General features: G+C 42.5%; 1 protein-coding gene across 1 annotated transcript in view; it reads left to right on the top strand.

Moving 5' to 3' along the window:
- Nucleotides 1-15,603, top strand: part of peds1a (plasmanylethanolamine desaturase 1a) — a 37,380-nt gene extending 21,777 nt beyond the window's left edge. Inside the window, exons 4-6 of the mRNA XM_008412535.3 lie at nucleotides 4,730-4,874; nucleotides 10,265-10,477; nucleotides 12,869-15,603. Of these exons, the coding sequence (XP_008410757.1) occupies nucleotides 4,730-4,874; nucleotides 10,265-10,477; nucleotides 12,869-12,990 (480 nt within the window). The 3' untranslated portion in view covers nucleotides 12,991-15,603. The remainder of the gene's footprint in view (nucleotides 1-4,729; nucleotides 4,875-10,264; nucleotides 10,478-12,868) is intronic.
- Nucleotides 15,604-15,826: the final 223 nt, after the last annotated feature.

Raw genomic sequence — 15,826 nt, 5'->3', positions numbered from 1 at the left:
AGTTATTTAATGATCTACATTTCTGGCAGAAATCAGATTTGAGTATTTTTAATTTGAAAAGAAAAAAGGTGATTTAATCAGAGTAAATTCATATTTTAACAAGAGGAAACTCACTTTTAAACATATGTTTAGATGACCTGAAACATTTAACAAGCATAAATGAAGCGACACGGCGTGGGGCTGTGAATTACTTTTCATGTGAGGTTCGAAGGTAAATGAAACTTGAGCACATTAAATAAAGAGCGTTTGGGGAAAACAAAACCATCCGATATGATTTTAAAGAAACTTACAAGGGGAAACTCTCCCATTCATCATCAGAACATAAAACGATTTATTTTGAATTCAGCCCATGAAGCGGGTTTTCTTTTGTCTCCACAGAACTGGAGTTACAGCCGCGTTTTAAGACGAGCTGCACAGCCTCCCTGCAGTGCTCAGAACAATTCCTTCGCGAGGCTTCGGGCCACGCTGTATTTTCTTTAGTCTTCATGTCGTTGAGCTTTAATTGACTCAACAAGGATTTCGCAGTCCTCTAATGAGTCTACTTTGAGGACAAAGTCACGCTCATTAGTTCCCAATGATGCTCGATTCACTCTGAAATTTGCCAGATGTGCTTCCAGTTTAGGAGGATGTGTTTGAAGATCGTCCGTCCCAGTCTGCTCGGCGTCTCGTTGTTTAAAAGCAGCTTTTCTTCCTTTTTTTTTTTTTTTTACATCTTTAACAAACATCTGCAGCTCTCTGCGAGGAGGAATGTGAATACAGACACAAAAAACTGGTAGAACGAAATAACAAGAAATGAGAAAAGATTTTCTTTTACTGAAATAAATAAAAACGGTAATTAATGGGAAAAACTGGAAGTAACTGAAACTAAATTGTTTATTTTATAAAGCTAACAAAAACGTACTGAAATTATATTTGTGATATGTTTTATGTTCATATTTATGGATCTGTTTTTCCAGCTTTTGAACTGATGTGAAATTTAAAGAAATTGCACAAATGGAAATTGCACAGTGGTGCAGTTGGTAGAGCTGTTGCCTTGCAGCAAGAAGGTTCTGGGTTCGATTCCCTGTCTTTCTGCATGGAGTCTCCATGTTCTCCCTGTGCATGGTGGGTTTTCTCCAGGTACTCCGGTTTCCTCCCACAGACCAAAAACATGACTGTCAGGTTAATTGGCCTCTCCAAATTGCCCCTAGGTGTGAGTGTGTGTGTGTGTGTGTGTGCATGGTTGTCCTGTGTGTCTCTGTGTTGCCCTGAGACAGACTGGCGACCTGTCCAGGGTGACCCCGCCTCTCGCCCGGAACGTCAGCTGGAGAGGCACCAGAAACCCTCCCAACCCCACTGAGGGACAAGGGTGCAAAGAAAATGGATGGATGGACAAATAGAAATTACTGGTACATGGAGGCGCTTTAATAAATCCAGATACACCTCAGAAAGTACATATCTGCAACACCAGAAGCAGATTTTAAATGCCTAGCAGACATTATTTTTTCGCCATATTCTGGCACCCCCTTTAGCACAGCGCCTCTGTGCTGCACATAGTGCATACCAACCTTTTTCACCCCTCAAAGTAGAAATTTCTCCTCAAAATACAAGTAAAGGAAGAAAGAAATCTGATAAAATGAGATTTAGGAGGACAAAAAGTGGAGCTCCTCATTATGCTTCTCAGACAGAATTTCCTCTTTATTCTGATGATGTTTTAACATAATATCATATTTTGACGCAGTTTTTCTTTTTACTAGATGTTTCCATTTATTTTAAAGTTGCACAAATTTTAATATATCCAAATACACCTCAGTACGTATAAGCACCCACTCAAGCAGATTTTAGATGCCGATTAGAAATTATTTATTTCTGGCGCCCGCTCTAGCACAGCACCCAGTTATATGTGTCGCATGTAGTGCAGACCCACTTTTTGGGTCCCTTAAACTAAAAATCTCTCCTAAAAATAAAAGAGGAGAAAAATCTGTTGAAATAAATGTCAGAAGGACAAAAAGTGGGGGTGTTGGGGCGTGTCTGCCGGAGCAGTGGGACGGCGCCGGTTGCCGGGGCGATGGGCGATGTGAGCCGGTGATTAACGGGCGTCGTGCCACGCAGGCCGCTAAACGGTGTGGGATTAGAGGACACGCAGTGACCGGCGGCCCGCCGTTATAACTGGGAGCGCCGGAGCCGCCCCGCTCGGCACGACCTCCGCGGCTTAGCCGGCCTTTCATGTGCCTGGGGGCCGCGGGGAGGGAGCGGAGAGGGAGCGGAGAGGGCCGATTCGGCGGAGATGGGGACCTAATTGCACAGATATCAACAGATAGCTTCAGAGTTTGCAGTGGCGCCCATCGATGACGTGCACAGATCGGCGGCGGTGATTGTTTCGAGCAGCAAACCCGACGATAATGAGTTTTCATGCTGATGCTTCCATGCCTACACACACACACACACACACATGCAAACCTTCGCTTCTGTCGCCTTTTCTTCCACCTGGGGAAATAAATTACCTTTATCCAGCGTGTGCTCGTGGGTGTGTTTCCCTTTGTCCGCTTTTAAGCTTCTGAGATTCTGATTCAGCCTTTCATTTGAGACCCCTGCGCTCTCACAGACAGGTGTCTGCCTCTGCACAGCGCAGGTGGGGTTTCAGCCGCCTGCCTGCCTGTGTGTGTGTGTTTTGAAGCTGGTGTTTTTCAGCTTGTGTGTGTGTGTGAGCAGGTTGACTGCTGTTCTGGGCTTTATTAGGATGCTGGATGTGTGCTTTTGGGGTTGAGCTCGATGCTCAGCATTGCTAAGTGTGGTGAGAAATTCCTCCGTGTGTTTAATCTGCATTGTTTAGCTTTGCAGTTTATTGTTTATTATCCAGAAAAAGAAAAACACCAAAAAGCTGCAAATGACTTTCAGTGTCGGCTGGGTTTACTTCCTGCTGAATGTTTGTTAGCTGAGATATTTAATTGATCAACCCAAACAAAACACGTCAAATGATTCATCAAATGAATCCAGTCCTTCAAAATGCATGAAAGTAATTTAATCAGATTAATTTCCACAGCTCGACTTTACACAGCGAAGTCAAATATGCTTCTACACAAAAGACGGAGACGTCTGTAAAAGTCTTAACAGTTTGTGTCCAGGATGTGTGGGGTCTGCAAAGATGTTCAAATGTTTTCTCTGTAAGTATCGGTGGTCAGGGCACAGAAACAGGTCGGGCACGGGAAGACACGATCAGGCAGACAAATCCAGTCGATTTAAACTACAGAGCAAATCAAGACGAATGAATATTTAACCCCGAAGGTCTGAACAGTTCTCTACCTTATAAATACAACTTTATATTTAGGCAGAAACGAGGTCGAGTCCAGAAGCCAGAGAAGAATCCGACGTGGTCGAGGCAAGGCGGGGAAAACCGAGAGACGATAAACGTGGTCGAGATGAGGAGGTAGCGCTGGATCAATCAATCAATCAATCAAATTTTATTTGTATAGCACATTTCAGCAGCAAGGCATTTCAAAGTGCTTCACATAATTAAAATAAAAACAGAAATAAGCAATGAGAAAGAAAGAGAGATTAAAACAAAACAAAAAAAACATTAAAACGTCGAAAAGAAAGAAAAAGAAATTAAAAACATTAAAGACATAAAAACCTGGAAGACATCAAAACCGGCACTCTAACCCTAATTTAGCCATAAGCAACTCTAAACAGGTGGGTTTTAAGTTGAGATTTAAAAGCACTCAGTGTTTCAGCTGTTTTACAGTTTTCTGGAAGTTTGTTCCAAATCTGTGGTGCTTAGAAACTGAATGCTGCTTCTCCTCGTCTGGTTCTGGGGATGCAGAGCAGAACCAGAAGATCTGAGGGGTCTAGACGGTTGGTACAGTAATAACAGATCTTTAAGGTATTGTGGTGCTAAACCGTTCAGTGATTTATCTACTCGCACCAAAGGGCTTTCAAAAACCCGGCATCGTCTGCCTGCCTGAGTGCTGAATGTAGCTGCTGAAGGACAGGTGATGACATCATCACGCAGGAGAACCAGATGAGTTTGATTGGAGAGGCGAGAGCTGAGGAGGAAAACAAAGCAGGCAGACGGGCCAGAATCAGAACGGAGAGCTGCCTCACAGCGGCTTGTTTCACAGCAAATTTACTTTGCACTGATTCGTGTCCATAAAACCAGACCTTTCCGACGCGGGATGAACAGAAATCTGTCACTAAAATGTTGGCTGTAAAATATGGCTAAAGCTAAAGATGAGAAAATTACAGGTGTTTTTATGCATAAAGTATGTTTCTTTTCTAATTATAAATGTGTAAATAGTTTGGGTTCTGGCTTTTTTTATTATTAAATGTGGGATGTGCATTTTTAGACTTAACACAGTAAAACCATTTTAGACTGTAAACTTTGGTTACTTGTTAGCTTCAGCAGCTTTTTCCTTCTCAAAAATATACACAACTTTTTAGCATTTTTTTTGCAAAATTTGCAACAGTAACATTAGCAGAAGAGATGAAAACATTTTGAATTCACAGTAAACCCAACAGTTATGTAGGAAACACACCTTTAGCACATATACATGTGGTGATTGACAGCGCTATGCCCCTCCTCCTGACTCTCATTGGTTGTTTTTGCACTTCTTCAGACACCAACAGTAGTTCAGGGAGTTTAAGTTGTCAAAACATGGTGACGGTTACAACAAAAAGTATTTATTTTATTACCGTCACTGCAGATTTGCTGTCCAAGCAGAAGAGAAACACAACAACGGTTTTCTCTTTGCAGGCTTTCATCCGGCCGTTCCGGGAGCACCACATCGACCCGACCGCCATCACTCGGCACGACTTCATCGAAACCAACGGCGACAACTGCATGATCCCCATCCTGCCGCTCGCCCACATGGCCTACAGGTTCCTCACATGCACACCAGGTACGAACCGCTTCGGTTCCCGCCGCTGCTTCCAGCTGCACTTCGTGGCATTTGGAAGTGACTCTGAGGACTCCCGAAGGTCAGATATTCTCCAGACTGTCAGGGTCAGAGCGGAGCGGCAAACAGGAAGTGGCTCCGGCGGCAGTCGTTGTGCTCTGACCCTGAAGGGAGGGCCTGGAGGAGGAGCAGCAGCGGGAGGAGCAGGCAGAGCGCTTATTGAGGAGGTGACATCTCCACCTGTCATGTCTGCACTTCAACTGCAGCTCAAAGGTCGCTGATGGGAGGAGGACGGGGGCGGTGACACCAGTTAGCCGGGTTAAAGGCGGCGCTACGCGCGGCGCTGCGGGGTTAAGCTGCTGCGAGCATCTGGAAGAGAGTTTCTGAGATGGAAATCACGATGGCTGAGCAAAACGGCAACAGCAGCCGTCGGTTCATAAATGCTCCAGAACCGAGGCTCCGTCTGAAATTTGATCCAGTCTGGTCTCCATGGTTACGGGTCGGTTTCCTTATGCGTGAGATTATTGATGGGCAGAAAGTTATAAATTTCCTCGTTCGACATCAAGTTGCTCACATTCTCTCAGTTTCATGATTTGTTGTGTAAGTAATCAGTATGTTTTAATGTCATATTTGAATAATTGATCAAAAATTAGTGTTAACATTAAAGTAAACTATAAAAATGTAACGAATAAAAAATGTGTTTACCAGTATTATTACACTATATATTAGAGGTGTGCCGATCGATCGGCCACCGATCAGAATCGGCCGATTTCCGTGAAAAGGTGTATGATCGGTGATTGGCGATCATTGGCTCTTGTTGCCGATACCGATCACCTGCTTCTCATTTGGCAGCCTGCCTGTGCAGCTGGTCTCCTTTTTCCTTCAATCTGCACAAACGCACAGCAACAAATCCTAAGCGATGTGGAACTATATCTATAACGCACTGAGTGAATGGGGACGTTTGCGTGTTGCGGCGGAAAATTGAAGCACGTCAAAATGCATCAACACAAAAAGCTAATATGACATAAAAACAATGCCATACTTGACGGAGTTTGGCTACATCGAGGCTCACTGCAGTAAAAATGACATATAGAGGATCAGATGGCAGGTAAAGCAGCGCACAGCTACAAACACTCACCCGGATTAGCATGACGGTCAGAAAGCTAAACAAATAACCCGCAAAATTATTTAAGTCTTCGAGCTGCGATGTAAGACGCTGGTTCTGCTCTCGCTGTTGAACCGCTGCTACACTACAGGTAGTAATATTTCACAGACGGAGCGCCGCTTCTGCTCCACCTGGTAGTGACTCTCACACCGAACCTCTGCTTAAAGCCGCAGCATCTGACCTAAAAAAATACATTTTACATACGTATTAAAACTTTCGCTGTCCTAACATGAGACAGATAATCTCTGAAAAAATAATCGATATCCTCCCTGCTCTGCATAATTACTCCACTCAGTCAGAAACAGCCACTCAGAACTAGCAGTAATCAGCTAGCCGCCATGCTAACAGGAAGTTTTCATTCAGTAACTCAGGATTGTTTATTGTAATGGATCCTGTTTTTGCCTTTGAATGTTAAGTTTTATACTTGAATCTTTTGGCAATGTTGAGAAGTTTTATTTTGGCTCTTTGCATTATTTAGCCTCTTCAGAGCCTCCATATGTTATCAGTCTGTTAAAGATAGTATTACTGATAGCAGTACAATTTGCAGAATGCCTGTTCTGTTTAGTTTTCTTCTTGGAAAAAGCTATTTAAAAAACAAGTTTTTGTCTAAATTAAGGTGAATTCATGGTTCCTTTTTCCACATAATGTAACCGGTAGTGTTTGATTTTAAAAATATAAATTATGTGATCGGTATCGGCAGGAAAAAAACCTGATCGGCACATTTCCACTATAAATATGTATAATTTAATTTTTTTTTCTAAATGATTGCTATAATTATTTACAAAAAATAATTCATTCAAATTTTCTTGATTTTTTTTTAATTTTATATTATTTTTAATAAACTACAAAATAGTAATGTATAAATATTAAACTATATTAAAAAACAAAATATGTAATTATTCTTTATGTATAATTCCTATTTTCCTAAATTATTACTATAAATACTTAAAATAAATAATTATTTTAAATACTTACATTTTCTTGCATTTTATGCCAAATAATCAAAATCAGAAAATATGTTTCAACCTGGAGAAACAGGATTTTGTGACCTGGAGCTAAAAACAAACGGCCACTCTTCATCATGAAGGCTGAGCGTGAGGACGATGAAGGATGAGAGGACAGCTAAAGTCCACCTGTAGGGGACGTCCCCCCCCACCGACCCCCACAGGGGTCAGGGGTCACCGAAAGGGGACGCAGACGCAGCTACATGTCCGCCTGTCATGTCCGCTCCCGAAGAGGTCACCGCTAAGCGCTGGAGCCGGAGGGCGGAGACGGGGCGGGGGCGTCCGAGGGTCACGCAGCGGCTAGATGACATCTAAACCTGTCATGCCGACGCCTTGCCGTGTCACAAAGACAGAGACGCAGGACGATTCTGAGAGTTGACGTCTCCAGCTGTCATGGCCGCTCCTGAACCGAGGTCAAGAGATTGTGGTTTTTATATCTGCAGAGATGGAGAGGGGACGTGTTGAGAGGAGGACGGATGGAAGTCGTTTCAGCAGAAGACGGTTGGCGAGTTCATGCCTGTTGGATCAAACGGTTACAGAAATCAGGAGCAAAGATGCCGGTTAAATTCTGATTCATTTTTAAAATTAAATCTGCAGAAAAAAAACAAGAAGCTCCTGGTTTTATCATCCAGGGCTCAGTTTCATCAGCCGGCCTGCTGTTTCAGTTTCATTCAAGCCAGAAGAAAGAGCGAAAGATGGTGGTTGTGCCGAGTATTACTGGCAGTCAGTATCTTCCTCTGAGTATTTCTGGAACAAAAAGAACCAATTGATTAATAATTTGTCTAACAGTTGGTTATAGGAAACATGATTTAGTTCAAACCTGTGGTATAAATAACAATTTCTTATTTATTAAAATAAATTGTTTTTTAGGGGGCTGCACAGTGGTGCAGTAGGTAGAGCTGTTTCCTTGCAGCAAGAAGGTTCTGGGTTCGATTCCCAGCCTGGGGTCTTTCTGCATGGAGTCTCCATGTTCTCCCTGTGCCTGGTGGGTTTTCTCCAGGTACTCCGGTTTCCTCCCACAGTCCAAAAACATGACTGTCAAGTTAATTGATCTGTCTAAATTGCCCCTAGGTGTGAGTGTGTGTGTGTGCATGGTTGTTTGTCCTGTGTGTCTCTGTGTTGCCCTGCGACAGACTGGCGACCTGTCCAGGTGACCCCGCCTCTCGCCCGGAACGTTAGCTGGAGAGGCACCAGCACCTCCTGACCCCACTGAGGGACAAGGGTGTAAGAAAATGGATGGATGGATGTTTTTTACACTTTTGTTAAAACTTTCACTATATCTTGATAGTATAGTATGAGAGCTACTAATGCTACCAACCATAAACAACCAGGAGGCGGGTCTTAGTGCTGTCAATCAATCTCATGTACTCGCTGCTAAATGTTTCTAATGGCAGAAAAACAACTTAACATTACAGGAATTCGTTTATTCGCAGTTATCGGTGGCTATGCTAACTAGCCTTAACGTTCATGACAGGCTGTGTTGTGGTGAACCAGCTCTAGCGTAGCTGAGAGCAACGGGCAGAGTGTGAGCGGCGCCACACTGAGGGTGATTGACAGCGCTAAGACCCTCCTCCAGGGTTTGATTGGTTGTTTCTAGCAGAAAAGCCTGATTTTTTTTCCTCCTCCTTTCAAATTAATACTGTTTTAAATCAAAGACTAACAAGAATCAACCGTAGCGTTTTCTTACCGCACCGTAGCCTGAAACACGCAGCTCTTATTTTAAGATAAACATTTATTTTGAAGGGTTGTACATTGTTTTAAGGAGCTACATCTTCACCCAGGGAGTAAATGAAGCTTATGAGAACTGCAGTTATAATGGCATCTATTAAGTGTTAAAGGTTTTTAATTTTAACCCGTTTTGTCTCTCAAACCGTAAAATAAAAGCGTATTTGAACAGTTTCTCACTCGGAAGGATTTGGAGGTGTTTTCTTCCTGACTCCTACTTTTGGTTCACAGCTTTGCATCGCCGCTCGCTGTGTGAAATTCAGTTTCGGTGCCACTTTGTCACAGTCGGAAAACCACTTATCTGCTGTTCGCCGTCCCTCAGCTGAGCCGCAGTTTACCTGCATCAGAATATGGATAAACACACACTGTCCCAGGATGGGAAGGATGTGTGTAAAGGAGAGGAAATACGGAGGACTGAAGCATTTAAAAGTGGACGATAATGATGCACTGTCTTCCTTTTGACTTTTTCCTCCTGTAGCTTTCCACCGGAAACCAAAAACAAAGAAGAGATGAGATTAGAGAGGACAGGAATATCTTCAGGATCATCAGCAACTCATTAAATAAAACAATTTAAATCGTATTTAATGTATTTCTTTCACACTTCACCTCAAACAACTTGCATTCTGTGCATCTCTACTCGTTCACCACAGTCTGGGAGTTTGATTGCTAAATAAATGTAATTTATCTGGTGGATTAATCGATTGCTGAATAACTGTCAGCTGTTTTAGTGATCAGTTAATCGTTAACTGGCAAAATGCCATTTGTTGGGGCATTTTAGGCAACAAAACGGTAAAAACACGCATCAGTTTTAATCTGAACTGAATGTTCAACAACATGTCTGTATAAAAATCCTTAAGTATTAAAAAGTTTTCAGTTGCTGTAAGACAAAATTATTAAAAGTAACTGGGGGTTTTACCCAGAATGCCCTGCTCCACAGCCCGCTTGTTGCTCAAATTACTCTTAACAGGTTGTTGCTAGGCAACCAAAGAGTGAATGAGTTGCTAGGTAACCAAAGAGTGAATGAGCTCGTTGAGTCCACCAACCTAGCTTAGCTGGCTATAAGAGGTTGAGCGGCTAACGCCTTACCTCTGCCTTCATTTCCCAGAATGCTTTGCGGTTCCGATTGGAGTTCAGTGACATTTTATAAAATCCTTAGTCGTATTATCTACTGATCTATGGATCACGTGTTTATAACGACATATACTGTTGATTTGTTGTCCAGTCTAACCCTCTAACTACTCATAACTTTCCAAAGAACCCCGAGTCAGAGATGTGCAATGTCCCTTTAACGTTTATAAATGCTGCCCGAGTTTCTAAAACTGAAACAAAAGGTTGATCTGACTCATCATAGACATTAAAACTGTTACTAAAAACGTAACTTCTGGGGTTAATGTCTTTCGTTTTTCCAACAACTTACTGTTTTTAAAGTATTTGCTTCACAAAGTTTCAATGTGTTTCTGTCTTGACGAGTCATTGACTCCTGATTCTTCTCGTTCCAGAGGCCTTGGCGCCGTCCTACCCCTGGGACTGCTACGTGTTCGCCTTGGCGGTTTTTGTGACGCTGACCAATCAGATCCATAAGTGGAGCCACTCCTACTTTGGCCTCCCGCGCTGGGTCACTCTGCTGCAGGACTGGCACCTGGTGTTGCCGCGGAAACACCACCGGATCCACCATGTTTCACCGCATGAGACGTACTACTGCATCACCACAGGTACGCACCGCCTAAACCAGGCCGAGGTCTGGGCTTTGACTGGGCCATTGCAACACCTTGGCTCTTTGTTTTCAGCCATTTTGTTTTATCTGGGATCCTGGTTCTGCAGATGACTCAGTCTGGATCCCATGTTCTGACTCTAGAACATTCTGGAATCAGGGTTTTTGCACAACTTTTAGTGTTGAAAAGTAGGAAACTAAAGTCATTTTCAGGTTTGGAGAATAAATAAACATTTCGAAATATTAAATAATTGTTTTGATCAGTTACTCAGCACGGTTGGTCAGCTGGTTTTACCGCTTTATGTGCTGTACAATGGCTGCTGGAAAAGGCGGGTGTCTCCACTTCTGCTTTTCAAAGATGTACGATTGTATAATTGTGCGTCTGTTTGTGGCCATTTTCACGTGTGAGTTTAAACGTTGAGTTGGGGGGCGTGGCCAGCAGCAGATTATTTGGATTTAAAGACACATGGCTCCCTAAAACAGCTCATTGTGAAAGGATGAAACTAAAATCTCATCATCTAAGAATGCAATAAAATGTGATGAACATGTTTTGTATAGGCCACAGACGTGTCTTTAAAAGCTTATTAAGGACACATAAAGTCGGCCATTTTGGATGGTTATAACAGAAGGCGGTGATTCCAGAATAATTTAACTTTCCCTGCATATTCACATAAAATGGCGACTGTGTGTGTGGAGGCTTATAAATAACTAAAAGCAAATGTTGTGCTGGTGTGCGTGTAGGTCTTTGGAGACCCGAGGCCTCTGTCACACATCCACACTCTGTATTCAGCCTGCATCTGGGTGAGAGCGGGGGGGAACCTCGGGGGGCGGCTCGCCTCGTGCGTCACCCTGCGCCCCAGCGGACGCCAGATGTGAGCCGGAGCTGTCGGGGGTGGCACGGCGAGCGCTCCAGTACATCTGCATCTGTTAGTGCGCGCTGGTCGCTCTGACCTCCTCTCCGGTTCCTAACCTGTGCGTGTGGAGGAAGGAGGTGGCGGTCGGGGACGGCGGAGTCGTCCCCTGCGGTCCCCTGCGCGCGCTGCCTGGCTGCCTGGGCCCGGTTCGGGGGCCTCTGGGGGCCCGCCTCGCTGCCTTTGTGTTCGCCACCAGCTGACAATCCCCATGTATATTTAATGCTAACCTGCTGTCTGTTCTAACAAATAGGACTTCACAGGCAGCGGAGGGGAGGGTGGAGGACAGGGGAGGACGACAGGGAGGAAGCAGGGATTTAGAGGGATAAAAAAGGGAAAACATGGGAAAAATGCAGGAAATAAAACAAAACCTCTGGATACTTTACCATATTTAAACCAGTGGAGGGTTTCTGTTTAATCAACAGATGCACGCTCACTCTGTCTATAATAACTCTAGGTGTTCACGTCTGCGCTGCTGCTGCTACATGGGTGCCATGCATTCATTCATGTGTACATGTAAATGTATTTTGGCCTGCAGCCACACATCCATGAATGTGCTTAACTCAGAAAGATAAATTCAGCTGCTGGACTTCTGTAAACATCACAGGAAGTGAGAAGCTGTGTGTGTGCGTGCGTGAGGTTAAGGATGTCTCCTGGGATGGCCGTCCATCTTTCTGCTCATGCTAATGAGAGTCAGACAGGAGGCTTTAAATTTAAAAATGGAGGCATTATGATTTGAAGTTCAGGTGATGGCAGCTTGAAGCCTCCTGCTGCCATCGCCATCATTATGTGTCCAGAGTTATGCTAACTGAAAGTTATGCTAACTCTGAATGCTAATCATAAATCTAAGTTCAGCTAACACTAAAGCTCTACGCCAACCCGGTATTTAGCGTTAGCACCAACTTCAATTCAAAAGAAACTCTACAACCCTGAACCTTAATTTAATATTGCATATTTATTATATTTTGTTCTCTATTTTCAGTGTTTTATTTTGCTCTTGTATGTTTCTTGTTTGAAATAAAGTTAGAGGAAAATGTGAGGACAGGAAATGGAACTGCTGTCTTCCTCCACTTCAAAATAAGAGCATGTAAACAAACGGCTAGCTACTTGAAGAATTCTTAACTTTCGATAGCGAAAACTTTGACACGGATGTCAAGCTTTATTCAACTGCAAGTTTACCAAACAGCCAAGTAAATTATCGCTTTAGAATTTATCTAAAAAAACATTTATTTAAGGGGAGCTAAGTGTGCACAGTTAGCAAAAGCGCTAAATGAAAAATGACCTTCACCTTCTGGGAGGTGCAGTTTGCAGGAGTGTTGGAGAAAACCAGCCTCCATGTTGGCAGTCCTAAGTCCTCCCTCTACAGATATGATGAAGAAAAAATGGCAGTAAAAGAGCCAAAGCTATTCTTCTCTTTTACCAAATATGATTTAAATAATTATCCTCTTTTTTTTATCTTTCCTATCTCCTTCTGTCTTCAGGGTGGTGCAACTATCCACTGGACCAGCTGGGCTTTTGGAGACGGATGGAGTGGCTGATCGAACAGCTGACGGGCCAGAGGCCGCGATCCGACGACATGGCGTGGGCCAAGAAGACCGACTGATGGACAAACCCAGTGAAACCAGTAACGGGAGAATCCGGCGTGTAAATGCAAATATGCTGAGGTAGAAATGATGGACAGATGTTTAGAAACAGAGCCAAATTTTTTTTTTTTATGGTATCGCTGCACTTCTCGCTTTTTTTCTGCTTCAGAACAAACGATGTGTTCAGAGAAAGAAGAACTTTGATGTTGGTGTAAAAGCTTTCTGGATGCTCTGCGTCCATCGGTTTGTCTTTAGACTCCTGAGGTGTTTGTTTAGTGGTGGTTCGGGTTTCTGGAGGTTGGGCTCTCCAGAAGAGACGCTGAGCTGTTTGGGACCCGCAGCTCTTCACACCAACACACAGCGAAGGGAAACATTCGGTTACCGTCTTTATTCTATGTTTCTTTCTTGGTTTATTGGGGGATTTTTTTTGTCAGGATCCACAAAGCAGGTGAAATTATGTTTTAAAAAAATGGCTACATTCTCACAGAGGAGTAAAAATCTGCTAATTTTATGATCTAATATTTTGGGATCTATATTAACTTTAAAGATTTAGAATCCTAATAACTCCAGTTGGATGTTATGATTCGAATTCAGATGTTTGTTAGATTAGATCAGACTTAGACTTTAAGTTTTAAGATTTTAGATGAATCCATACTTTGCCAGAAACAAACCACATTGGGATCCAGAGGAGTAATCAACGATAAATATCCATCCAACTCGCATAAAAATGGGTAAAAATTAAGTGTTGGTTCATCACTTCATCCATTCACCTAATCATCGATCAATCAACCCCACCCAAATACATCATCCAACCAAACCAACCCCACTTAAATCTATTAACAAACCAACAAACCCCACCCACATTGTCAACCAAATCCTAAATTTCCAGAACGAAATTAAACCAAATCAAGTTGCCATTGTTGCAGATGCTTGTAATGACAGACGCAACTAACTAGGTGGCACTCTTGTCAAACAGAGTAATATATTTTCATTTATCAGTAATGTAATGTCAATCTTTTCATCTATTGACAAATGATACGCTTACAGATGTTTCTACATTTAGGTAGATCCATCAAAACGTGTAGCGTTTTATTTAATATGACGTCGGCTACGTTTTGCAAAAAAAAACCAAACAAAAGGGGAAAAAAAACAACTACAGGATGTTCTGTATTAAAAATAATGTGATTTTGATGAAATAAGTAGAAGCCCCTCCCCCTTTTTGGGCCTCCATATCTTGGCCCCGCCCATTTTTTGAGCTCTTTACTGCTGACACACCAGTGGTGATGCCAGACACAGGACAGAAGTGTCTAATTTTACACTCACTGATGTATCGACGGCTCATACAGTCGACACATCAAAACGTAGGTATTTCTGTCTCCATTCACCCTGTGTTTCTCCCGCTGCTGTCGGACTTACAGTTTTCCGTCAGATCAGCTCAGAGTGCAGAGAGCACTCACCTGTAATCTAATTCACCTCCATTATGTCTTTCTAAACTGGAACATACAGTCTCTGTAACTTGTTGTATTTTCTACATAAAACTACAAACTCTTAAAAATGTACATGAAGGTCCTGGAGCTCCTGGTTTAGCGATTTTTTTGATACGACTTGTAGTTTTTCCACAGCATCTATTTGTTTGAGTTTTAAATTTTCAGTCTCTGCTCTCTGGCAGAAATCGCCATAGCAACCAGTGACTCAGCGTTTTCTCCGGTTCTTTTGTATTAACCAATCGGGCTTGGTCACATAGACCGTGTTATTGTGACTCCTGGTTAAAATTGATTAAATCAGGAATTGAGAGGTTCTTAGGAAAAGCAGGAAAAGGGTTCTAGCTCAGACTTTCAAAATAAAAACTCCAGACAGCTGCAGTGTCTCTTCAAAATTTGTGTTAACATTTTATTGATCATGAATCAGGAGCTTTTATTTCCAGCTTTTTTTTGTTGTTGCTTCATTTAGAGAATGTTGTGGAATTGGACAGGTTGGTTTATTATGAAAATAATGTGAATAAAGCTTTTAAGATCTTCCATTTACCAAATGAAAATCATGTTTGTTTCAGTTGAGACTTCTGGGTTTACAGATTTATCAGGTCGTCGGGACTGAAAGCAAATTGTAAAAGTTGATCTTTGATCCTGCTTCAGATGTTTCCATTAAAGTGATCGCTTTATTGGCAGCAGAGGGACTCCGCCTCTGACCGAACCCGAGCATGAAGTCTATTTTCTGGGGGAAGAAATTCCCGGCTCCGCTCTGACGCTCAATCAGATGAGAAATGGGGAAATAAATCTTTGGGTTTTTTGCTTCTGTAACCGTCCGCTGCAGAGTTGAGCTGCTTCACTCTTGGCTTTATAATTTCTGAAAGCTGCTCCAATCACAGATCAGCAGAAACATCAGCAGCATTTCAAACGGCGTCTTGAACGCTTCACTCACAGATGATGCATGAACACCGACAGAACGACTCTCGGTGTTCTGTTGTCTTTTTCTGGCTTTATAATTTTCTATTTTTTTATGAACAGATCGAGCCTTGTTTGTTTGTTTGTTTGTTTGTTTGTTTGTTTGTTTGTTTCCATTTCGCAGCTCGCTGCTGGTTTGCCTTAATGTTTTTATCTGCTGTTTGATTTGAATAAAGATTTAGTAACTCCTGATGTCGCCTCAATGCTCTGATCTGTTTGCAAAAACTTTTATTAAACTAAAGATTTTCTCTGTAGCTTTGAACTGCAGATGATTAAATATTTAAACAATCAAATCTTATAATCCAGGAAGTCGCCTCCGCTGCCTCAATGTCTTGTGATTTTTTTTTTGTTTTGTTCCTGTTTTAGATTCAGTTTTCTTAAAATATGGATATTTTTTCTAAACAGGAGCAGCAAA

This window comes from Poecilia reticulata, chromosome 6 (genome assembly GCF_904066995.2).
Source record: "Poecilia reticulata chromosome 6, P_reticulata-male-v2, whole genome shotgun sequence".
NCBI classification, from domain to species: Eukaryota; Metazoa; Chordata; class Actinopteri; order Cyprinodontiformes; family Poeciliidae; genus Poecilia; species Poecilia reticulata.
Note: the sequence above shows the minus strand (reverse complement) of the source record. Positions and strands in the feature narration are given on the sequence as shown.